Raw genomic sequence first — 26,094 nt, 5'->3', positions numbered from 1 at the left:
AGTCTTGAGATTCAGAGACTGATTACTGAACTATTGTACAGAGTAATTGTATTCATTAAAAAAATTCCTTACATTGCTCTGTTACATATATGAGGAAGCAGTCCTATTATCTTTCTAAATTATGGTATGTGAGTTGGATTTGTTAATATTTGAAGCAATGTGTTTGATGTTTTCTTCACTTTTCTTTCTTACAGACAGAAACTATGAATGCTAGTCTATTACGGGTTCAGCTTGAATGCAGTTTACCTAATGACACATATCAGCAAGTTAAGGTATGTTTTATTATTGTTTTATATCTATGTAAGTCTTCTTATTTTAAGCCCAGCTTAGAGGGACACTTTCCACAGCTGTAGAAGTTTTAGCAAAAATGCAGTTTTCAGTGTCTCAGTTTAAAGGGGAATTGTGCTTTTATAAAATTGTATTCTCTGATACAAATTAAGTGTCACACATATCACACAAAAATCTTTAGAAGAGAAGGAGATGTAAAATGATACCCACCACCCCATAAACCTCACATAAAAACAAACCAAAACCACTCCAACAGGCTAAGCATTCTGATGTGTAGGTGTTGTACTGCTGACGTGGGGCACAAAAATGATTAGATTTCTGTAATTTCTTTTCTCCAGAAACTTTTCACGAGTGTCTGGTTCCCAGTGAGAAGTGATCAGTGAGCTGAGAGGCTGAAGCCTGGGCTGTTTCTCACGGGAGCATGAGGGCAGCTGGGCAGAGCTGAGGAGGGGCTGGTGTGTTAGCAGAGTGTGTTAGCCTCTCCAAAAGCACTGAGCCCTCAGCAGAGGAGGTTATCTCGTGTCCTGGGCGGTGCCTCCCGGCTTCTCCTCCCATCTCTGGGTGTCCTTACAGGATGGGCAGGTGCTGCTCAGTGCCCGTGCTGTGGGTGAGGAGCTGGCCCGCACTGTGGCCAGTGGCACCTCGTGCCCCAGGAGCAATGAGGAAATTTGTAAGAGTTTGAGCAGTGAGGCCCAGGCTCCATAGCTGTATTCCTGTGTGGAGCACGTGTTGCACATGGTGGCATTCCTGAGCTGCTTCGCTTCCCCGTTTGGTTCCTGCGGTGCACAGTGCATTGAGGGGCTTGAGGTGCACCTGAGCATTGGCGGCTGTGTGGAGAGCAGCTTCCTGCCCTCTGCTCTGAGCTTCCCTAGGGCGCACCACGCCTGTGCCCCAGTCTCCATGGCAGCCCTTCTGCTCCTGGCAGCCATTTCAAGTGCTGGGGGTCTCTGATGCTGTGTGAGCTGTGATCTCATCCTCAGGCACTTCCCCACCCTGCTGTACTTGCTTGTGCCACTTGAAATCTCAAGAGCTGGAAGTGTTCTGCTGCACTTCTGAGAGCACTTCCCATGCCAGTTTTCTCCTCCTAATCCTCCATCCTGAGCAAATTAGTCCTCCTTTAGTGACCTTTGTCGTTTGAATTTAGTGACCTTTGTGGTTTGATGCAGGACTAATTAATGTTGTTCACTGTTGGTTGTCTAGTTCTGTTTTGCTTTGTTGGCTTTAATTTTTTTTGCAAAATGGTGTCCGTGTCTTTGTAGTTGCTATGACTTAGCTGTGTTAACAGCAGCCACTACTTACAGACAGAAATAAAATCCTATTTGTATTTTTCTGAAGTATTCTAGCCAGACAACAGTGTTTTCTATTAAGAATTGTACATGTATGTTTGTTTTTTTAAAATTACTTCAGTGAGAAATGGAGACAAAAGCACAGGATTTGGAAAAATTAACTATAAACAGACCAGTGAACATGAACTGTCTTCCTACCATTAAGACACATGCATCAGTCTGTTTATGGCACATTTTATTGAAGGCAGAGGATTTAACAAAGGAAACTGTTTTACAGTCCCTGAGGTGAGACTGACTAAGGCAGTTTATAAATTTGCATTCTCTCAAGGTTCAGTGTCTTTTTTAGTTGTTTTTGTCTTTGTTTTTGCTGTGCTCTCTGTACCTGCACTGTGTTTGGTTTCTGCTGAGATTTTAGCAAAGGCCCTAATTACTTTTGTTTGGCCAGCACTTTGGTGCTGGAAACCTTGTCTCTTAGATAATAGCTTTGATTAATTTCTCAAAGTTCATTAGTGTAATGAATTTTTTCTATTCTTCCCCCATCACACACACACCATATCCCTTTGTCTCACTCCAGAGTTGCTGTTTTATGTCTGATGACCCAATGCTGCTAGAAATGAGCTTAACAGTAAGAGTGGAAAATGCCCAGCAAGATTTTGTGGAGCACAGACAATACTTACTGGAGAATCTTTTGATAGTTTATGTAGCAATGGAAAGAACAAAGGCCTCAGGTAAGTCCTAACTCTACCTGTTAAGTGTAATTCAGCTTGGTTTTATACATAATTAGTGATTTGACATCCTAAATTGAATCAAATTCAGTGACAACTTAATTTCACAAGTAAGGGAAACCAAGTAAGTTCAGTTAAACACAGCTAGCAGAGAATCTGTGTCAGGCAGAGTTATCATAAACAGTTTTCTTCATAAAGGTAACAGTTGTAAAGTTGTAAGCTAGATCTCTTTCGTTCTTCAGTCCCTCATGCTTAAATAGTGTGGAAAGATGACATGGTCCTCTTAATTCTATAACTGCATTTCTGGTTTCCCATTAATTAAATTGACTATAATGGGATTGTGAAGGCAGAGTGGTTTATATGGTACTGGGGATAGTGGCCATTATGGAAAGTAGGGTAATGAGGTAATACAGATGTGCACATCATTTGTCTTGTAAGCTAGAATTCCACAGGCAAAACAATCAACTCCTTGCAGTTTCTTTATGCTGCAAATCCTCTAAATCCAGGGGATTTAAAATTATTTACAGAGCCTTGCAGTCTAGTAGAATAGCTTTTTTTAGACATTTCTGCCAGTTTTCCTTTCTGATTGGAGAATAAGAAACTGCTTAAGAATCCAGATTAAAATAATATTTTTTAACGTACTTGTTGAAGTGGAACATGATCTTTTTGTCTTTTGAGAAATGCTTTTCAAAATCTAGTCACAAAACAATAGATACAATATACACAAAACAATATCTATGAAATGTTCTGTTTCCCACATGCCTGTTCTGTGATGTGGTATTTCAAGAGCTGAAACTGAAATACCCACTGTAAACCTCATTTCCCTGCCAGTGAGATGCCAGGGCTTTGTTATGTTGAGTTGTGGATGTACATTTATTCTGATGCTGGTAGAAAATTGTTCCCATCTGTTCTGTCAAGGGTGCTCACTGTTAACGCTTTTGATGGTTAAAGTACTAGAAGTATCTTTTAGGGCTGTTTTCTGTTAAATATAGTGCAATTATAAGTCCTGTCTGTGCTAGAGGTTGGTCCTATAAGCCTTTGGGATTAGCTGTTGGTGGGACAGCAGGTAGGCAGAGTCTGCACAGGGGAACTAACCACCTGGGAAGGCTGCAGAGGAGAAGCTGTGGGATGTGTGGAGCTCATAATCAATACCTTGAACCTTCTTTTGGAAGCTGACATTTGCAGTCTTGCTTTCAAGCAGCTGAGCAAAGCACACACATTATTAGAAATCATGGTGGGTCAGGTAGGAGAACGTCCTTTCATGTCAGCCTGCATACACTGATTTAATGCAAGTATAAGCAAGGGCAAAAACTTAGTTACCTCCCTTGCGAAAGACTGTAGTATGATGGTCACCTCTTACTCTGTCCTGCTGCCCTTCTTTTGGTCCTCTACATCTTCCTACTGTCCTGTGGATGGGACCATAGCTTTGCCAGTGACCAAAGGTGGTTCCCTAACATAGCTGTACCACCTTACCAGCAGGTGAAAGCTGTGTTACCCCTGTCTCCTGTTGCTTTAGGCAATAGTTTGCTACCTACTGGGTGATAGACCATTCCTGATTTGAGCCCAAAGTGCTGAATCCAACTTTGCATTATTTCCTGGAGATGCTTGCATTTTAAAGCATTTTTATTTCTCTCTTGAATGTTTGCCAGCTCAAGATGTGAACAGTTCGTCCTTTTTACAAGGGTATCTGTCACACAAAGATTTTAAATTTTAAATTGGGATTGCTTCTCCTGTGAGTGTCTGACAAAACAAGTGTTTCTGTCCTTGGTGATCTTACCATGGTGTTTATTCCTTTGGACAGGTCATTCATCAGTAGATGTGCATATCATGCATTCTGGAAACAGCCTGGTGCATATACAGGTAATTGTGGGCTTCAGGAAGTCATAATTTAGGGTGGTGAATGTGATTAGGGAATTAGCTTTCTCTAATAGCAGATTGATTTTGCTGGTGGCAAATGTCACACTTCTAAGTTTTAAAGTGTGCCCAAATGTCTAGTAGGTCCTTGAGATGACATGTTGTAGTTCAGTGATGGATTATTTTTTTTTAATATGTAAGAACTGTTAACTTGGATAAAAATTCATGTGTTGATTTAGAAGATAAGAGAAAATGGCAGATGGTGGCATGCAAATTTGACAAGAAGATAGACTAATACAGGAGCTGCAGCACTAATAAGGGTAGTACTGCTATAAAAATAACTTGTCTTGTCTTCCTGCAGGAAATACGGCAGTTGTCACAAAAATACACATCCCCTGTGGAGTTTGAGCCAGTACTGCTATCCTCATCATCTACTAACTTCACAAAAGTTGCTTCTATTTCTTGTAAAGGTACAAGTTATCCATATTTGGAGATAATATGATTAAATATGATTTGATTGCTGAAAAAAGGGTAATTTTTCAGTAGAGATCCTGAAAGATCTCAAAATCATCTTGTCTAGACTTTATTGAGAAAGAGAATGAATTCTTTTTGCTAATAGTTTCCATTCCACCCTTTTTGTGTATATGTGGTTCTTCTTATGCTGGTTGAAGGCTCTAAGCTATACATACTTGAAAACAGGGCAAAAACCAGTTTCTGAAATGTTAGCTGACTTTACAATAAGCATAATTATTGAATATGCTTTTTCAACATCCTTTTATGGTTTATGCGGGGTTTTTTCTGTTTAAAATATGTTTTCTAAGAGGCTATTGTGCTTGGGTGGTCATTTTCTATGACATTGCTTGGCAGGACCATTGAAGAGGCTTGCCTGAAACCAGACGTGTTTGTGGAAGAGGAGAGATTGGCATTTAAGCATTCCTGACTCCAGCCTGCTTCCTGTTCTGGCCACTAGACTGCAGTGTACAGACTTGAAACATTAATGAAACAGGCTGCTTTCATAATGACATTGAGACATGTTTTTCCTAGGAAAAACATAGATGAATAAGAAGAAAGAAGGGACTGTTATGTTAAATGATTCTCTTTTTCAGAGGAATTTTTCATTTGTTGAAAGAAGGCAGTGTGCTCTGATTAATAAGAATGCTATGCCAATGACAGATGGTTAAAATTGCTCTTCACAGCTTTATTGTGTTTATTTTTGAAGGTGTTTATCATTCATGAATACTTCTTATGGCAAGGTTTGAAATCTCTGAAAAAATTGCGTCTTAGGACTCAAACAATTAGATACTTTACTCACCTGTGCAAAGCAAAGGTTGCCCTTTTTAGTGTTCTTGCATACCAAGATAATATATCCATAATTTTGGATATGCTTGTGACTGATGTATTCCATGTGTCTGCTCTTTCCCACAGCTGCATCCTGTGACGGTGAAAGTCTTTATTCTGACAACAGCAAGAACTATCTTTTGAAAGGCACTACAACACTCAAAGCCTGTCTTTTCTGTCCTGTGATGGAAGGGTAGGTTGGCAGTGGATTTTTGTTTGTTTGTTAACATGCACTGATACTATAATGGAAATACTGTGCCTTACTTTTAAGAGATTATGTTAACTTTCTTTGTCACTCTGATTCCAAGGTCAGTGAAGAGGCTTCTTCCTATTTTTGCTGTGTCACTTGCCAAATGTCATAAATTTAAAGCAATAATTCTGTATTTTATCCCAAGAAGAATTTTAGGAGCCCGTAAAAAGATGTGCTTTAAGAGCTTATATCATGTAAACGTTGCTTAGTCTATGATAAAATTTCCAGCACCCTTTTTAATGCAATGCAGAAGCTGGATAATCTTAGAAAAAATGTGAAGTCTTTTCCTGCTTCAGTCATCTTTTGCTAATTTCATCCAGCCTGCTGTATCATAAAGCAATTGGCAATGTTGTACTATAGCATGACAAGAGGGATAGATACTTTGCATGTCTCTTTTACATGGTTCTTGTGAATTTTTACTCTCATATGTCATTATTCCCAAATAAATAATTTTGTTCTTCTCTGGGAAAACTTAGAAGAGCCCCATCATACAAGAATGCTATGTTATCTTCTCTTGTATAGACCACTTGTGTACTCAAGGACAATAGCAGATGTATTTATATTTTTGATGTATTTACTTATAGGTATTTTGATGTAGATCCTTCTGCAGCACTGTTTCATATAGAACCACATCATAATACTTCAGGATATTGGTCCATATGGTTTACAAACAATTTTTACTTCAGCATTGAATTGAATGAGGTCTTCATAGCCAGAGAAACAAGGAACCTAGTTAAGGTAAGCTTAATTTCTTCTTTGTACAATGTTTTGTATTTGATTTAAAGATATGGACTTTTGACATACAAAATGGGTTCTTTGAAGAACTCTGTGTTCTTAGAACTGGTTGGAATCCATTAAAAATAAAGGCTTATGTACATCTGTAACTATTAGGTTACTGTCTCAAGAGGCATTATTCACTGTCCAGCTTACTTTTGTATTGTTTTATTGACAACTGTTCCTTCATTTGAGTTGCAGCTACAGATGCATCAAATTACAGACCATTGCTCTGTTCTCAGAATTGTTGAATGTGTGTGTTTGTGCTCTCTAGGATTCAGCATTTCTTCATAGTGGAAGCCTTTACTGCATAGATGACCTTTAAAGCCAATGATTTACTGGCACAACTGCTTGATTCAAATCAGGCAAATCTGGTTTAGGAGTAAGCACACGATATAGGCATCTAAATGGCTCTTCTTATGTTTTGGTATTGGGATTTGCATAAGTGCACTGTTTGGATCAGGTGTGAGCTCATATGGCCATGTAGTAACAGCTAAAACACAAAAGACATGAAAGTTTGCATTTTTCAAGGTACCACCTGTGTCAGAAAATGCTGTACCAATTTTAATCCAGCTGTTGTTTGATTCTTTTCAGATTCTGAACTTTGCTGAACCTCTGACTCTACCTCCAGGCTGCTGGAATGTTTTTTCTTTGACGCTCAATGTGAAAGACACTGTAACAAATGTGCTCTCTAGTATTTGTTTGTCCACAAACGTGGGAGTGATGTTCGAAATACCTCTGCAGATATATTCGACTGTGTCCAAGGTATGGTGTTCAGCTGTGTGTGTTGAATTGTTATTATGCACTGCAAACCCAGCTGCAGCAGTGTCTCTCAGGCCAGAAATCTGTTCTTAGTCCTGAAACAAAAGCTCAGTATCAGACCACTCTGTTAGACCATTCTGAAGATTGAGAGGTTAAGTCCCCAGAGTTGAACAGCAATGGAATTATTGTTTTCTTGGCACTTAATTATCTTAATTCAAAATTCTCTTATTTGACTCTATGAAATTACGCACTGAGAAAGTGAAATTTGTTCTCTTGTTTTGTCATGTTTTTGTTTTGTTTTTCCAGCAGGGAGATCTTAATTTTGAAGCAATTGCCCACTGTGATATTCAGTGCTACTTGGGAAAGTCTGATTCAGGTAGGTTTGTCTAAGGCTTTTTTTGGCATCTGACTAGTTGTATTGTAGAAAATTCATTTTATGTAGCAGGACTTGTAATGAGAATATTGAGATTGTTCATGCAAGTACTTAGTTTTACGTTTGTTTTAAAACAAATGTTCTGGGAGTATATAAATGGCTGAGGGAACTGAGTACACGGTGCAGTATTTCAGACATCTAGTTCCATAGCGTGTGCTAAGCTATTGTTCTGTCTTGTAACAGTCTTTTTTTAAATTTTAGTATTTAAGACTCTCCTATGAATTCTCATTGATGATGTATTGCCCTTTTCTTTCTTCATACATGTTTTCTTGAGAGATGTTGAAGTAGAATGGCAAAACTGTCCACTAACTCTAAGTTATTAGAAAATGTGCATAACCTGGGCCCAGATCCTGGGAATTCTTTTATGAAAACCAAACAAAAAAATTGGCCAATATCTGCCTATATCTAGAGTTAAATTTGAAGGCCTCCTCTTTATCTCTTTCCCACAGCAATAATTCCATAGATTTTAGCAAATATGGTTTATCAGGCTTGTAAAACAGCATCCTTAACACTGTATCATATGAAACAGAAGGAAGGCGTCTCTTTTTTTCTGGGACTGAAGAATCCATCTCCAGATACTGTAATGCTGGGAGCTGTTTTAAGTACCTGGCTAGCATTTACCAAAATACAGCAATAGGTTTAACATGGCATGATACTGTCTAAAGAATGTTGAACCTGTTAAAAGCTGGTTCAGAATAGTGGTTTTTGCTCTCTGTGCAGTAAGGAGTTTCAGAAGGCAGCTGATAGCATAGGCTTTAAATATTTGAGCACTCTCCTGGAAATGTTTTCAGGATGATGTTTCCTAAAATGTGTCTTTGTGTGAGGATATGAGGAAGGCAGTAGTAGTCAGTCAGATGTGAAAAGGAGAATTGAGGTGACATATAGAAACATGTGACTTGAACACTTACTGGGACACTTGCATGCTAAGGTCCGTATCTTAGAAGAAAATGTTTGCTTTTTTGTTTTGTTTTTTTTTTTAATCTCAATGAAGGAATATGGCTAATACAACTGAATACTTGTTGCTTACTCTATTTTCATTCTAGTAATACACATAATGAGATCTGTACTTACAGGTATTCTGCCTTCTGCTTTAGGATACTACTGTTTGTAAACAGAAATGTGTAATGCATTAGCCTGGAAATACTGACCTAAAGAAATTGTAGTTGGATTATTCCAATAATCACCAATCTCAATTAATTACTTTAAACATTAAGGATTGTAAAATAAAGTACACGCACTTTCAAAATAAGTATTTTTTGTTTTCTTTCTAAAGAAGCTTGCTTTTCCAACTACTTTCTGCTGTGTTAAAATGCTTGAACCAATATGAGTGTAACTTTCTAAAATACACTAATCTTTAGACTGATGTAAAGCTTTGCAATTCATCTTAAGAATAATTTGAGAAAATTATCAGCATCTAGAAAAGAAGCTAAAATGAAAAGACTGTTTTTGCCAAACTGGGAATTGTTATGTTCCCTGCTGTGCCATGCTACTATATTTTTGAACCACTATATAGCATATTATCTTGGTACTTTACTGCCATCAGTGGAGAGTACGGTGTAGACTACTGATGACCTGGTTACTCTTCAGTGGCATCTATTAGGAATAGCAGCAATAAAAAGGTCTTACTAAAGCATACACAGCCTGTGCAATGCCCATTCTCTTGTTTGCATGTACAGTTACTTTGGTTTTGCAGATGTATTTCTTTAAACAAATCTGATATGGAAGATTATTTATATATATACACACCCTTGGTTATTCTCACTGTGAAGGGAAAAAGTGGGTTGGCTTTTTTGTTTTGGGTCTGGATGCTTTGCAGATACTGATTACTCATGTTCTCAAGTAGATTGACAGAAGGAGCAAATATTATCTCTGTAAAATCTGAAAAATCTATTACCCTTTCAGCAAATCTGCTTTGGCAGAAGAGTCTCTCTCTGGACCGTTCTGCCTGGGACGTGGATTCCGAGCTTGCAAGTGACCTTTATGAAAGATGGCAAAAAATAAGACGTGGGGAAGCATGCAGGTCTGTACAGAATCTGTTGAGGTTCTTAATTCAAGCCAGTAGAGTGTTATAAGAAGGAATATTTTGGTTCTGAAGTATTCTTAATTAGAACAAAACATTCTGGACCATTTTCTACACTTAAATTAGTTTTCTTGAAGCACATGGAGTTTCAGAGCACCCCAGACTCCCCCAGCTTTCATTTCAAGGCACTGCCAGCCACAAGTAAGCTTTTCAGCCTAAAATGTAAATAATATTCTGACTCTAGTTATCTCACCAGGGCTACCTGGCATGAAAGCAGTCCAAGCATGTTTTACCAGCTCATTTATGGAGTTGCATGAGTCCTTCATCATCAGGTTGTATAGCAGTCTTAGCAGTCTTCTCAGGGTCTTTGAATGGCTTTCATGGTTTTTAGTCCCTGGCCTACATGCACAAAAGTTAGCTGTTAAGCTACAGCTTTATGGACTTTATTTTGTAGAGACCATTTCCAAGGAAAGATAAATTAATGCAGTTACAGATCCTGGCAAATCATCTTGTAGTTCTTTGTTTGAAAGACAAAAAAAGAAATTAATTAAGTTTTCTGCTTTTGCCAATAAAGCAGGAGAAGTATTTTAGGATCAGCTCGCTTTACTCAACAGAAGAACTCTGAAGAGGAATCCTTTGCCTTTTTCTTGCCACGGTTGACTACAGAGCCTGGCCTTACACTCAACTTTAATGCCACAGCTGTTAAAAGTAGCATGGTGAGAATGGTTGTTACTATACTTTTTTCTGAGTTGTGCATTTAGCTTTTTTAAATAACAAAGTCTGTGGTTAATATTTGGTGCTGCTTACATTTTCATAGTGCTTATGAACTGATGTTTTGATCTCAGTTAAGACACTAAATTTGTATCTCTTTGGTTCTTTGGTAAGTTTCCTAGATTGCTAGTTGTAATACTTTAGTACAAGGAGAAGAATAAAGCAGTGTAAGTTTTAACCAACAATTTGTTGTTGTTGTTAAACTTTCCTTGTGTTCGTTATATAAGTTACATGCTTGTGGTAAAATAATTGAGCATGGGACTAGGGATAGGGTGTGTTGTCATTAGTGATGCATGCAAAGCTGTACAGGATGGCCTTCCTCATGCCACTGTCTTGTCTAACAGAGGTGTATAAAACATTTATGAGAGATACAACACTTGCAGAGCAATGTATCTTCCAGCCACACTGACAGTTACTTCTTTCTTGTTTGTCAGATTTAGGTTTCTGCTAACCTAGCCTAGGCCAGAACCAGTCATATGGAAATAGTTTTCATATGCACATATTGTGAATTACCTTAATATTCCATTTGTCCAATTTTATTGTTAGTCATTACAGAAATTTTTATAACCTGCTTGCATTCAGACTTCTCTAAGATGGGGTGGCACCTCACTAACTTTCTTCTGTGCTAGAGCTTTGTTCACATCTGTCTGCATAAATCAAAATCCAAATGAAAGGGTTGTTTGGACACTGGGGGTGGTCTGTATTTTTGTGTATGTGGTTCAAAATGCACTCTTAGCTGATTTTGCAAATTCTGACATTGTGGTGACATGTCCTGCTGTTACATGCAGTCATGTGCATGTATGATTATACTGCATTGACACAAAAGCCAGATTGAAGTCCCTTGAAAATGCAGATTGTATTGCTATTGTTGAATTATTTTACCAACCAGGTCTCAAATATGTAGTTTTTAACTCTTTCTTTTCCCCTCCAAACTATTTAGGTAAAATATTTCGTACTAAGAAACCCTTCATCCTTCCCAGTTACGTTGCAGCTTCTGCCTCTTTCTTACTACCCTGATCCCCAAGCTTCACTGAGTCTGCTGAACAAATGGTAATAACTATCTCAGGATACTGTTTTCCCTTTTAAAAGATCTTATTTGCTATGCCTTATGATTGTTACTTATTGGGTTTTATTTAGTTTTTCAAAGTGTAACTTAGATGGGGCTTATGTTCTGTCCCATTTTGGAAGACAGAGCCTTGTTTGGGGCAGCTCCCTGTATGGTGCATGCCTTTGTGGTGTACCTCATCATTGATAAAACACAAATTTAACATGTTTTAAGCAAATTTGTGTCTGCCAGATATATATTATAGTTGTTAATCTTCTAGTATCTGAGGCTTAGTGCAAGGTGCCTGGGTGAGGTGAACAGCTTACAGGGTTGGGCTTGTGCATCTCCTCACAGTGCTGGTTGGTATCTGTAGAGTCTGTAGACAGATCAGTGAAAAGAAGGTATATGAACCATCCCAGAGAAGAGTTTTCTTCTTAGTCTTTTCTTAGGTAATAACCCTGGTCAAAGAGGAAACAGAAACTGGGAAGCAAAATGCAGATTCAGAGGGAGCAACCTCAGCATAAATATTTAGGGTCAGCTAAGTAAATGTTTCTGCATTGTTTTAGCCCTTCTGTTTTAGATTTGAGATGATGATCTAATGAGAAATATAGAGGAGAGTTAGACTAATAATAAAGGAACCTGGTGAGTGAACTGAAGCTCACCAAAATAAGCCCTGTCACACTTATCTTTGAAAAAATGTTATAGTTGGTAGGTGTGTGTGTGGTTAGAGACAGTGGGATTACTCCTGTGCTTAGGTGTATCTTGCTTATTTGGGGTCCCAATCCCTGTGTAATTGCTTCCTTAACCTCATTCCTTTACATAGGTATATGCATGTGCATATATATGTCTGTGTATATATATATGCACATTAATAACTCCATCTGTTTGCATACTAAATATTATTTCCACATAGACTCTTTCTAGTGGTTTGCAATTACATTTTCTCTGCATTTGCACACTTGTGTTTCTGCAGATCTTCTAACTTCACCAGAAATCACATCCATTAACTGGTTCTTTTTAACCTAATGTCATAGATAGTTATGACAAGTGAGTTTTCATTCAGTGGCTGGAGGTCCATTCGTCTATAATCTACATTTTATGTGTTGGTTTTCTTATGTTGGTTTTTAATACTTGATGTCAAATGCTTATAATTTGCATTTGGACAAACAAATCAATTGTTTCAAGTGAATTTGATTTGCGCATCATGTGATGGAAAATAGGAATTTGTCCCAAACAAATCATGAACAGAAAGAGGGATTTTTGAATAAATCATATGAGATTTAATAATGATTATTTCTTAACAGTTATGTGAGCAGAAAGAGTTTCAGGGAATTTGTGTTTGTGTGGCTTAGAAATTCTATTTCTTGACTGTTATCTTTTACAATATTCTACACTGGCAGACCTAAAATGCCCAGCCATTTGTCTGTTTTCCAAATATGTGAATCCACATAAAACTGATTTGCAGCGTATTCTTTTGAAATGCAGACCCACATTTCCACCATATTTCACACTGCCAAAATGCAATTGTAAAAGTAGTCTCTATTTAAGAATAGATGTCAGCATGTAAAAATAAGTCAAAGCAGTTCTGACAGGCTGGGTTTCAAATGCTTAACTTTTTGTTTTGGTTTATTTAGGTTCGGGATAAATGTGCAAGCTATCAACTTCACAACCACCGAATTCAGGCTAATGGATGAATGTTCTCACAGGGTAAGATGGCTAATTTTGGTAGAAGTGGTCTGACACACTAGAGAAGGATTTTTCTAGCTGTGTTACTTCTGGGTTCTTCCCAAGAGCAATTTAAAGCAGTTTCACATTGTTTTCTTGATTCTTCATCAGGTTTGTATCTTAGTAGTTAATTATTTTCAGGATTTGGGTCAGTTTTGAGTACAGCTGTAGGGGCGAAGTGCATGCATGCCTGCAAGTGTGTGGATGTGCTGTTGGGGCTTCACCCTTGGCTCCAGGCTGACCATGAAGTGTCAGGCTGTGGAGTCAGTGATGTCAGGAGCGGGCTGGTTCTCTTCTCAGAACAGGGAAGTAGTGTCAGGTAGTTCATGGGAGGAGGAGCTGGGATTTCTACATATCAGCTTCATGCCATTGCAACTTCTGGATTCGGGTTTGGAGTGTCATGGTTCTCTCTGGTTCCCATTGCCTCATTTTTGAATGAGTGTGGGTAGCACTTGACCATGGCACACCAGTGCTGAGCTGTGCTTAAACCCTGAGATGTTGTGTCATGGATGACAGAGAAAATGCTGTATCAGGGATGCTGGCATATTCTGGTGACCAGAGTACTATCCAGAATACCCAGAGGATCTCTTCTTAAGACTTCTGGTTTGTACAAAAAGCCAGAATTAATGTATTTTCCTTGCTGTTTGGGCATACTGCAGCTTCATCTTTAATGTCCTGTATAGATACAGGTTTCTGCACATATGCTTTAAGATCTTAATGAAATATTTGTACCTTGTAAAAGGAAAAGAGTATGTTTGCTGCACTAATCAAAGCTGACCTTTCCTTTCTGGCAACAGTTGTAAGAGTTGTTGTAAAAGAGAGGAGACAGCAGTTTATAAATCCTAGCCTGTAGGCACACTCTGAAAAAGGGACGGTAGTGTAGGGGGAGGAGTGAGCTTCCACAGTCCCACACACCGTACTCTTGGCCAAATGGAAAAATAGCTGTGGATCTTCACATCAGTGTGTGCAATACATGGTTTTCATTAGGTTTGAAGAGCTAGGGGGAACATGCATGGTTAGGTAGATTTTCAGCACATGTAAGACAGATCTTGCGTTGTTAACCAAATAAATAGTTGCTAATATTTAAATTTTTGCATTTGACGTCATTTTCCTAGTCAGTTTATATGCAGTGAATTGTTAGGCTCATCTTTGTAGGGAGTAACATGGGGAAGTTTGCAAACACCATACATGGCTTGCTTTTAATAAATACTGATTATTAAATGCAGGTTCTGATAGTTTTTGTGAATTATTTTTCATAAAATAGACAAAGAATAAAAACATTTTGAACTGAAAAAGATAGAAAAGCTGTTAGTACAACACCCATAAACTGAGAAACAACCAAGTGAGAGCCCATTTTGCAATCATTATGGTTTTTTTGACTGCTATAGGTATCTGATCACCCCTTTCTAAGAGGGGACCTGGAAGAGCAAGTTATAGGACTATTTTCATTTTTCAAAGGCAGAAAGAATAAACAACAGTATTAAGAAAATTTACATTATTTCCAGACTAAGTGAACTTCTGGTAGTTCTGGTTTTCAATTAATATAGTTGAGAATTCTCTTTGGCTTCCTTCCAGTGACTCAAATTATCAGCATATTTACCAGAAGTCCCTTTCTCACTTCAATCAAGTTGTAAGTCATGCACTGAGGGTATAATGGTTGCCACATTTCCCTGTGCAATCAATACACTTCAGTTCTTGTGTTGTGAAGTGTTTCAGGATTTCTTGAATATGCAAGACACTGTATAATTTCTTTTCCATCTGAGGAAATAAAAGCTGTTTTAAATAATGAAGTAATACGTTCCTCATAATAATAAGTGCAGTAATATGAACTTTTGCTCAAATAAACAATCTTATCTGATGTTTTATGTTGTCAGAAGGAAAGACTTGGATATAACGATTTAGTTAGCAGTTTCTGCACCTTGCCAGAAATATTCTGTGTGGTGCTAAGTGGTGATACAGTGCTTTCTTTATTGACATCTTTAAACACAGATATTTTCTGTGAGTAAGAAATGCATTTTTTGTTTAACAGAATGCACATCAAGAGGACCTCATCAGCAAGAAATGCAGTTCTGAGATGCTTTGTTTAAGTTTACAGCCACTGGAAACCAGAAAAGTTGGTGTAATTTTTACACCTCTTGACTACAAAAGAGTGGCTTCCCTTATTTTAATCAGGTAAGCCAAATTTTAGTTGTGAGCGAGAATCAAGCAGCTCAATATAAAAATGAATTTGCAAAGTCCTGGCACATAGACAAATGCTCAAAATTTGAAAGTCAGAATATCTCTGGTTTAATAAAAATTGCTTAGAGTGTGTTTGTGCCTTATGTCTCAGTCATTAATTTTCTTGATATGTTGTCAGAGGGTTATAAAATGCATGTGACTGTACTGAGGCAGTTTTGAGTTAAGAGAGAAACACATTGTATGGCTTTGCTGTTTTCAGCTTGACTGAATAATGATAGCAGTTATGGATCCAGTGAGTCTTTTAGGCAGCCAAACTTTGGTTACCTTTGTAGGAAAAGGGAGTTTATTAATTGAAGAAGCAACCATTTTCACTAGGTGACACAGTTGTTTTCTAGTGGCACTGGTCACTAAACTTGCCCCTTCACTGTCTGAAATTCACTAGGGGCTGGTTCTGGAGTGATCCTGTCTCTGTTTAGGAGAAAACTGTCTAGGTTTTGCCCCTGATTCTGTTCCAACACAATGTTATCTTGGTTTGGCACCTAGAGAGCAAAGCCATGACTTTGCAAACTTAATTTGTGCTTTAGTGGCTGACTGCTTGATTTTTATTTTATGGCAGAAACAACTTAACTGTTCTGGATGTGGTCAATGTAGAAGGCTTTGGAGCCAAAGAATTGCTTAAAGTGGGGGGAAGACTCCCAGGTGCAGGAGGATCCCTTCGGTTTAAGGTGCCAGAAGCGACACTAATGGACTGCAGACGACGTGAGTAAGGAGACACAGGTCTCTGCTTGTGCAGCTGCCTGCTTTGCTCTGCACTGGAACTCATACAGAACATTCATGTTACAGAAACAGAATGGTCAAAGCTGAAGAGTTTGGCCGTGAGAAGTGTAGATTCTGTTTTGTCAAAACTCTGACTGAAAATAGTTAAAAGTTTTAGAAATACACTACTGCAGAACAGTCTGTATTAGATCTTGGTCACTTATGGGGTTTTTTTATTCAATGTAAGTAAAAATAGCAATTTATTTATGAATGTAAGAAAATAATTTCATGCACTGTAAACTAATTGCTCTCTTTTTTCCTTTAAGAACTGAAAGACAGCAAGCAAATTCTATCCATTACGAAGAACTTCAAAGTAGAGAATATTGGGCCTCTTCCTATAACAATTTCATCAATGAAAATCAATGGTTACAGTTGCCAAGGATATGGATTTGAAGTGTTAGACTGTCGGGAATTTTTCCTAGCTCAAAACTCATCACGAGAAATCAGCATTGTGTAAGCACTGACAAATTTGTTGACAAAATAACTGAAGTGGAAATTTGAAATAATTAATTTCAGAAACAGACACTCCAATGGCATACCACACACAAAATTTTGAATAGAAATTTAGTAAGCATTTCCCTCAGGATAACACTAACGAATGGATTATATAATACTGGTCCTTTATATGACCCATTATTTTTAAAAAGCAGCATACATGCTTTTATCAGTGCATTATGAAGTAATAAATTAAAACAAAACAGTTGCCACAATTTTTTATTTGCTTGTTATTCTCTAAGCTTGTTCCAAGTAGCCTGACCACAATCTAGTCATGTTTTCCCAACATTGCACATAGTCTAAAACTGATTCTTCTTAAACTATCCTTGAGTGAAAGATACTACTGTGACTTAAGCAAAAGTAATATTACTGTAGTAAAGTAATTGTGGTTTCCCATACAACAGATTTCACCTCTACTGATTAGAAAGGCAAGTTATACCTTCTAGCAATCAAGTAGAATACTGAGATGGGTCAGGGAAGTAGAAGAGACAAATCTGGTGTTTCTTCTGCTTTCTGTATCTTTCCAGCTTTGCACCCTAGTACCTGGCCCTTTCTGAAATCATGCTGGCTGTATGCTGGGCAGCTGTGCTTTTGTTGATTAACCTGAGTTGATTATGTGTATTGCCTTGATAAAAGGAAAACATGTCACAGTAACAAGAGTATTGTGAAAAGTCACAATAAAGCCACATATTTTGCTACTTTAAGATGACCTAATGCCACCTGCACAGTTTAAGCAGATAGTGGACACTTAATTTAAGTGTACTTAAAAAAAATTATTAAATAATATTATTTCATATAGCTAAACAGTTATTACTGGATTAATAAATGGATAATTCATAGTAATAATGAGACAATATTTTAGTAATTTTAAGAATGCTATTAAATTATTGGTAAATTTTATTAAATTATTTTTCTTATTATTATTGTTGTTCCTGTTGTCTTCATCGTATTGTTTGTATTTTTGTTATCAGTGTGACTTCAGAAAGTAAAATTCAGCCAAACAATAAAGTAACACCACCTCTGTTTTTCCTGACAGATTCACTCCTGACTTTACATCTTCATGGGTAATTCGTGAGCTCACGCTGGTGACTGCTGCTGATCTGGAGTTCCACTTCACGCTCAACGTGACTCTCCCTCACCATCTGCTACCGCTGTGTGCGGATGTGGTGCCAGGGCCCAGCTGGGAAGAGTCTTTCTGGAGGCTCACTGTCCTCTTTGTAAGGTAGGGCTTTCCTCACAGCACCCCAGAGCTCCTACAAGATGCAGTGCATGTGAATGCCGTGGTGATAACACACATGGGCTGATGCATCCCTGACTGAGATCCCCCTGCACACTGTGCTGCTGCTTGTGTGGTTTGGACTCTGGAAACAGTCGGAACACAAATGAAGTAACAGCAGTGACCACTTTGCCTGCTTCTAGATGCAACAGAAGATTACAGGGATCTGAAAAAACAGGATTTTTTCATTCTGTTTTCCTGCTAACAAAATTTACACTACATGATTGAGATGGTGGTTTGATGAATTAGAAAGATTTTTGTTTTGATCCATATATGTTTGATGCAATTAGTACACCGTGGAGAGAGAGGATATTTTGCATCTAAATTTTTAGTTCAGAAGTATGATGGCATTTGTAGCTCATTTTATGCCAGCATTTTCTCTAGGAAAAGAAAGAAACAGTATTTAATAAATACCTAAATAATGATGATGTCTATCATAAATGAACAGTGGGCTGATAGGTCATATTATGATATGATGTCATGCATCATAATATGATATGGTGTAAGACTACAACACAGTTACTTCTGAATTACTTTCAAGGATTATCTCTTTTAGAATGAGCTTTTTCTTTGTTCTATTTTTTTTTTTTTTAAGTTCATGAGTGAGTTATTTTATCGAGCTAATGACTAGTAAGGCCTATAAGGAAAAAAAGGAAAAGAAAATACTATTACAACTATCATTTTTAAGGCTGTGTTTTGAGTTTGTATGTCTTTTTATGTAGAATTTACCAAAAAAATACTTGAGAAGTGTATCTTGTTAGAAGCTTTTTAACCTTTTCACTGAATATTCTTGAAAGTTGTAGATACCAGTAACTATTGTTTTCTTTGGCAGTTTGTCCCTGCTTGGAGTGATTCTGATAGCCTTCCAGCAAGCCCAGTATATTCTAGCAGAGTTCATGAAATCAAGACAGAGGCCAAATCCTAGTGCTTCACCACAGCAGAACAGCAACTCTGTTGACGTAATCAGCTCTGATTCCTACAAGTAAAAATACTTTTTTTTTCTTCTTTTCTACTGTGTTTATTGTGGAGTGGTGCTTTCTGTCTGACCCTCACTGATATTGCTGTGTGCTGGTTTAAAGTGTTCCAAGCGGCCTTTTTTAGAGAACTTCCACCTCAAACCAGGAGGAATGGAGGAACTCAGGGGTTTATTAATCTTGAATATTGCAAGTAATACATAAGGTAAAAATTGTGTGATGAAAGTAAAGGATACCCCAGGTTGACAGCCATGGAGAGAATGGAAAATGCATTGATGGTTCTCAATCTGACCCTCTTGAGTCGTCAGTCAGGCATTTACTCATTGAAGCATGTAAGTGTGTTGGAAGTCTGAGCAAATACTTAGAGTGTTGCTCAATTCTCACTGAAATCAGAATGTGCTTAGCTGGTATGGTAAATTAAAGACCTAAAGCAATTTCATGGCTTGTGAATATGCCCCCATTTATTTTCTTACAACAATATCTCATAAAACAATTCATGATTGCTTTGTAAAGAAAAACAAATACCTTTTTTTTTTTTTCCCTCAAGGGGAAGCTGCAAGACATTTATGGATTCCTATAGTTCCTCAGATAAAGGTAAAGGGAAGGGCTTCCTGTCTGTAGGCACTTCTTCCAGCCGAAGTCAGAGTGCGGCAAAGAGAAGTCCTGCGACCTACAGCCACTCTCAGAAGAAACACAAATGTTCAGTTTACTACAGTAAGCAGAAACCAAACACAGCAGCTGGCAGTGCCATTGCAGCTGCTGATGAGAAACAGAATCAGATTGCAGAGAACCAAACCTCAGCACCAAAAGAGGACATTTGCACTGATGTTGTCAGTGAGAACTGGGTAACTCTGAAATATGCAAATGGCATAAACGTCAACAAGAATTTAACTCTTCCAGAAGACTTTCTGGGTAAAGAAGAAAGTGCACTGAAAAATACAGTTCTCGTTAAAAATACTTCTTCAGAGTGTGATCTGAAGGAAGATCTTCAAACATGTATGTTTCCTAAGGAAACTAACCTTAAAACTTCAGAAAATCTAGCTGAGCACAAAGAACAGGAGTTCTGTTCTGTGAAGATGTCCAAGAAGCTACCTGAAAGTCACTTGCCCAGAAATTCACCTCAACAACAGCCAGAACTGCAAGAAATAAGGAAAACTAGCGGTAATTTTTTCTCAAATTCTATCAGTCTAAATTACTAAGTGAAATCTTCTGATGAGTTCACTGTGATCAGGATTTTGTCTTTTGCGTAGGACAAGGAAATTGTGGTGTTTCTTATGTGTTCACTGTGATTTGTCTGTTTACATTCCCAAGGAAGCAGCTTACATTTAAAGTTGTTTTATAAATCATAAATTTGCTTGGTTTACAAATTTCAAGCTTGTTGCTGTAGCATTTAAACTGCTAAACTAATTGATGTCATAGATCTGCTTATAAGACACAAATTGCCCTTGTCAGATATTCGGAAGGATCCCAGTTTGCTATTTTCAGGTCCACTGAAAATATGGTGGTTGAATCACCAAGCAAGCACAGTCAGAAACAGATATTCAGAACTCCTCCGATAAAACCACCCAAAATAAGGAAAACCTTATCAGGGTAGTGTGAACTTTTATTGTGTAAGAATCTGCAAATCAGTGTTTTCCACAGTAATTGCATAGCTGTATTTTTTTTATCTTGTTTTTCTTTTTTTGAAATTGTGAGGCTAGGCTGCCTGGGAAGTCTTACCTCTTAGCTTCACAATTCAAAATTTTAAGAACAGCAGAAGTACACCTGGGAGAAATCAAAAGCAGGACAGGAGAATGTATCCTCTGGAAGCTTGGCTTTACTGAGGCACTTGGCAAAGTAATTGAATGGTGAAAACTGGCATTTGCTGTAACTGTGGCAGTTTATTTAGGGAGTGAGCCATCAGAGAGGGATTTCAGGCCCTGCTGTCTTATTTAGTTGCTACCATGGGCTTGTTGCTTCTTGTGTTGTTACCTGTGAGCTATAACAGATACAAGCGTGCAAGCTCAGGTGAAGGCAAGATATTTTCACTCATTCTTACAAGGTATTTTGAGATATATTTTGAATATGAGTATTTTGAGGTATTCGTCATATGCTCCTAAAATGCATTGTTGCTTATTCTTTGCTTTGAATTAGGAGATAATTCATTATATTCAGTAGTAAAGCACTAAAGGTAATCTCTCTTGTTGTCTATTAGCAGTTGTGGCTTTCTGCACTATCAGGCATGTAATATTTCTGTGTTTCAAGACATTTAGTAGGATGTGTTAAGTCTAAAAAGTACCATGTTGCAGTGTTTGTACTTTGATTATCATTACAGAACTGGTTTTGTGCAAACAGGGAGTTCAGAACCTCAGGTACTCACATGTTTGTATGCTGGAGAGCAGCAGAGCATTCTTTAGAGCTCTGGCACTCTCCCTCGCCTGGTGTTTCATTCTCATGTGCTCCAGAGGGGAGCTGGTATCTGACTCAGAGCTGGGGTGTTGTGGTTGGTTGGTAGGAAACTGTAAAAACATTTGGGTGTGCTTTTCCCTGTTGAGAAGGCCACTTCAGTTCAGTAAATGATGACATTTCTTACACAGAGCAGCTGAAAGCCTTGGTAGCAGACCACTGTGGATGTAGGGCAGGTCTCTGAGATACCTGGAACCAATCAGAGGCAAAGTGAATTCTGTCCTGTCCTGGCCCAGGCAGAGCAATGTGACTCAGCTGAGCTAGTTGTTGAGGCAGGCTTCCTCTTGAATCTTTCATCTTTTGGACTCTTAGATCAAAATAATTCTTCTTCCTCATAAGCCTCTCAGGTAAAAGAACTTTTAGTGTGGAACCCATGCTAAAGAAAGGATGACTTCCCTTTGTCTTCACAGTGAATGCAGAGGACACTTCTGAGGTGTCAAGCACCAAGTAAAGGCTGTCCTTTCTCCCTAGTCAGCTTGCAGGGGTTTTTTCCTCTTTGTTTTTTAACCCAGTGTTCTCTAGCTTCAAATTCTACCAAGTAGCTCAAATTCAGATGAGATGAGCAGAACTTGTGTAATCTTTGTGTGCACTGGGAGTGGTGTGCTCATGACCATGAACCAGCACAAAGCTACTTTTTGCAGCTGCTAATACAATTTTTACATTGTATTAGCTTTTGGTTTTAAAATTTTCCAGTATCATCAGCCTAGACATTAGTCTCCTGTGTTTTGGAAAGCAATACAAGGCTGTTTTTAAAGAAAGGTATGTGGTTATGACCGAGAGTCCCTTCTCTTCCCATGCAAACAGTTGTTATTGTTTAATTGTAGGGAATAGCCAGCAAGTGCCTCTCAGGAATGAAACAGAAAACTGCGAGACTTCAAAAAAGCAGATCAACCTAAAGCCTTCCACAGAGAAAAAGATTAGTAAGGGACCCAAGGAAGAGACTCCATGCTGTGGAAAAGAGGAGATTACTTCTTCTGAGGTTGGTATTGTGATCTTTCTCCTTTTCAAATTTGAAATTCTCTTTTTATAGTTTATGTACATATATATATACCTATAGATATGTATGTGTATGTAGGGACTATTTTGTAGAGTCACAGACCTGAAATGCTGTAAATCAGATGAATGAGGAAGAGTGCAATGTGCTGTCCCACATCCATTGTGTATTCATGCTGCTTTGTGGAATGGTGAACAGCTTGGGTAAAAATCAAAACAGCCATATTACAGCCAGAGATTGTTACTGTTAGAGCAGGCACAAGCATACTGGAATCTAATGCCAGCTGTCAGCCACACTAATGATGTGGGAACATTCTCTGCAGGGGAAGTGGGCATGTTGGCCTTCACTTGCAGACCTGATCTCCAAACCCAGGGCTTTGCATCAGAAACTTGCATTTGGGAGTACAGCAGGCAGAAGCCCTTTAGCAGATTATGCAGTTGCTGAGAAGAATCGTTCTTCACCCCTAGTTTCTGAGTATGATAACACATCAAGACTGTACCTTTGTTGCAGGCAGCATAAAACACTAAAAGAACTTTATCAGGCAATTAGTGAACCTGAGAATCTGGATTATGTTTATATTCTGTGTACTGGATATAAATCCCATGGCAAAAAGGTGTAAGGAAGAATTGCTTACATTGCTTGGAGAATATGTGAGAAAAGACATGGTCTTGTCTTGCTTTGGGAATTGTTGTTACAAACTTCTTTGCCCATGTGGCTGATGGTGCTCAGTTTGTTTCTTGCATTTCTTGAAATGACTAGTATTTGCTGGTAACTTACTCCATAATTTCCTCAGCTGTAATTCAAATGAATGCCTTCCCCCACTGCCCCCAGTTGCTGAGGAAAGGGAGGATTTATTGCTGCTGAACTTGCACACCAGCTGATCATAAATCTGGCAGATGTTTTTTGTTTTTAGCACATTGGGAATTTTATTGACTGCTTTACTTTTTCTCCCTCCATTTTTTTATTTCCCTGAAAGTCAGAGCTAGATGCTGTGAAAGGGAAAATGCTAAGTTTGGGAATTCAGAAATTCCTATCTCATCATCTCTTGCTGTCTTGATGGACAGAGTCTTGGAAAGGCTGGTTAAAGTGATGGTGCTGGAAAGAGGATGTGCTGTGGAAAGCTACTAAATCATGAAGTAACTATGCATTTGGGTCAGGCCATTCTGTCCAGAGAAACTTAGCTAGAAAAATCCAGTGGAGTTCATTGACTAAGTTAAGTTCATTTTACAATGTCTCAGCTTGTATTTTTGCCTTTAGCAAGAAGATGCATATAGAAAGAAGAAGCCTCAGGATAAAAAGGAAGGAAATGTACCAAATATGAATTGGAATAGAAATAGAACATCTAGGAAAAATAAGAAGAAGAATGTAAATATATCCACAAGGTATGTATTGCCTCACCAAATCATGAAGAAACCCAGAGTTGCTGTAATGTTTCTGCAGATTTTGCATAATACATTAGGCAGGATTACTTTATCTATTTAAGTAAACACACATTAATCCTGTCCTGAGCATTTACTTTTAGGAATGTGCACTACTAAATATCACCAGCAAAACAAAAAATTTTAAAATATTCCATGTGTAAATCTGCATGTAGATAGATGCAGCCCATTCTGCATAGCAGTGGTAGCTCTCTGTTAGAGTCTGGAATGTGCTGTCTCTGAAGTTTGGATGGTTAGCTTCCTTCCCCTTGTGTAGTGTCTGGAGAAGTTCTAGTCATGTGTTCTCTTCACTGAAAAAAGGAAAATAAAATTGTTGAAATGATTCCACCTTCAGGAGACTCATCTGCTATATTGAGTAACTGGGGGGATGTTGTCCTCTACCAATTTTGGGAGAGAAATGTGCAGAAATGAGAGTGTGGCTTTCATTTTTGCTATTATGATTTAAACTAGATCAGCACTAGATTGTAAAGAATATTGAGTGAGCACTGTGGAAAGTTAGGGGTTTTTTTCCCCCTGAGAATTGTGTTAATGCATTTTAAAGTCAGTTGTAAATTACTTTTAATTATTTTTTTAATATATTTTAAATTCAACTTGTATGGATTATTAAAAAATACTGGTTACAAACTCCTTTTAGAATAGAAACACTACTGAGGAGAAAATCCTACGCCTTCCCCTCCCCCAGCCCTTTGAATTAAAGTCACAATGCTACAAAGCCTTCACAGACTTAATTTTTATTGCGAGTGCTTCTATTGAGGTCAGTGGACTCTAAAAGGAGATTGTAAATCTGAAAGGGCTGTTATACACACATTTCTGTTCATTTTGTGGGAAGTCGGTGCATGTGTAAATCTTTGCTGGATGCACACCTTTGTAGATAGGAAGGATAAAAAATAAGCAGTGAAATACTGAAGTTTAGTGTCTGTTCCCTGAACCAATTCAGCAGTTGCTGCTTTCTGAGTTAAGATGGAACTGTTCCATTTCTGCAGAAATTTGACAGCTGACTTTTAATCATTTTTCCTCAGTACTCTCTGATTATGGTATTGGATGTAGACATTTCATTCCACCTTTACTAGCAAAAAGTTAAGATTGCTCCAGATTGGGATTTTACTCTAGTTATAGTTGTGCCAGTGAAATGAGCACAGGGCACATTTTTCTTTGCATCTAGATCTTTGTACACTGCTAAAGTGTGCTTATCACTGCAACATCTGATTGCCTTCTGCCAGGTGCATTAGAGAATGGAATTAAATATGCACATGTCATTTTGCCTCACCCCCTAAGAAGTAGTAGTCTGTGTGGTAGGATATTGCATTTTGTGAAAGGTTTTTTAGGTTTCTGTAAAGTTGGGGAATAAGAGTCCCAAACCTACTGCTTCCCCTGCACTTTGCCTTGATAGCTGTGTGAGTTGAAGTGTTTAATGCCTGGAAAGGAAAACTGCAGATGAAATGTAAAATGCAAGCATGGTTTTTTTTTGGGGTGTGGTTCTATTAGGGTCCCTGAGCAGAGTGAATTGAAGCATATGTGCAGTGAATTTGAAAGGCCGGATCTGAGAGCGAATATTGGAATAAGAGCCTGGTGTCCTCAGAACAACGGGGAAAATTGTAAAGCAGACCAAAAAGCTGGGAACTTGTCCATACAGGGAGAAACAGGTATGCAGTCTTAATTATCTTAAAATGGGGAAAGAAACACAATGTGAATTTTGTGGCAGTAGAGCATTCCTTACTTGAGAGACCTGTGCTTTTCTCCCTTTTAACTCTGATGTGAAGATGACAGGACTGGTATGACACAGTGCCCGAAATAATAGCTGCTCACTTCTGAAGGGCTCTGTGTGCTTCTCCATGGGGATGGTTCATGGTGCAGACCAGAAAGTGAATCAGTCTGAAGCAATGATCCATCAGCTCTTGGTGAAGGAAAGACAGACTGGTAGTCTGGTTTTGTGTTCAAATAAAGCTTGGATACCTGCTTCCTGCCTTTCCATCAGGATTTTAATCATCTGTTTTCCCTGGCTTTAGGGAAGAGGAGATCTGAAGAAAGTTATCAATTTCTATAGGATTGTCCTTTGCATCTCTAAGATAATAAGAGAATCTATCACTTATGAATTCATTACTTGCACCATTTTATCATAGGCATGTTCCTACAGCCAGGATATGTTTCATGTCTGAAGTATAATGTATTTATTTCAAAGGACAGTATGCACTTTCTCTTCGAACCT

At 38.1% G+C, this 26,094-nt stretch overlaps 1 protein-coding gene across 2 annotated transcripts in view; it reads left to right on the top strand.

Annotated features, from left to right (window-relative positions):
* The window catches only part of TMEM131L (transmembrane 131 like), a 78,042-nt gene that overhangs the window by 42,845 nt on the left and 9,103 nt on the right, over positions 1-26,094 (top strand). Inside the window, exons 8-28 of one of the 2 annotated variants that reach the window (XM_064710820.1) lie at positions 195-272; positions 2,149-2,302; positions 4,101-4,159; positions 4,515-4,623; positions 5,579-5,684; positions 6,326-6,479; positions 7,110-7,280; positions 7,584-7,653; positions 9,613-9,730; positions 10,308-10,446; positions 11,442-11,551; positions 13,181-13,253; positions 15,301-15,443; positions 16,066-16,208; positions 16,532-16,718; positions 17,797-17,982; positions 18,869-19,018; positions 19,558-20,171; positions 22,280-22,434; positions 23,707-23,831; positions 25,374-25,531. In XM_064710820.1, the coding sequence (XP_064566890.1) occupies positions 195-272; positions 2,149-2,302; positions 4,101-4,159; positions 4,515-4,623; positions 5,579-5,684; positions 6,326-6,479; positions 7,110-7,280; positions 7,584-7,653; positions 9,613-9,730; positions 10,308-10,446; positions 11,442-11,551; positions 13,181-13,253; positions 15,301-15,443; positions 16,066-16,208; positions 16,532-16,718; positions 17,797-17,982; positions 18,869-19,018; positions 19,558-20,171; positions 22,280-22,434; positions 23,707-23,831; positions 25,374-25,531 (3,202 nt within the window). Of the gene's footprint in view, positions 1-194; positions 273-2,148; positions 2,303-4,100; positions 4,160-4,514; positions 4,624-5,578; positions 5,685-6,325; positions 6,480-7,109; positions 7,281-7,583; positions 7,654-9,612; positions 9,731-10,304; positions 10,447-11,441; positions 11,552-13,180; positions 13,254-15,300; positions 15,444-16,065; positions 16,209-16,531; positions 16,719-17,796; positions 17,983-18,868; positions 19,019-19,557; positions 20,172-22,279; positions 22,435-23,706; positions 23,832-25,373; positions 25,532-26,094 lie in introns of both variants that reach the window. The other variant, XM_064710819.1, reaches the window with a different exon arrangement.

This window comes from Zonotrichia leucophrys, chromosome 4 (assembly GCF_028769735.1).
Source record: "Zonotrichia leucophrys gambelii isolate GWCS_2022_RI chromosome 4, RI_Zleu_2.0, whole genome shotgun sequence".
NCBI lineage: Eukaryota > Metazoa > Chordata > Aves > Passeriformes > Passerellidae > Zonotrichia > Zonotrichia leucophrys.
This window is presented reverse-complemented; position numbering and strand designations above follow the sequence as displayed.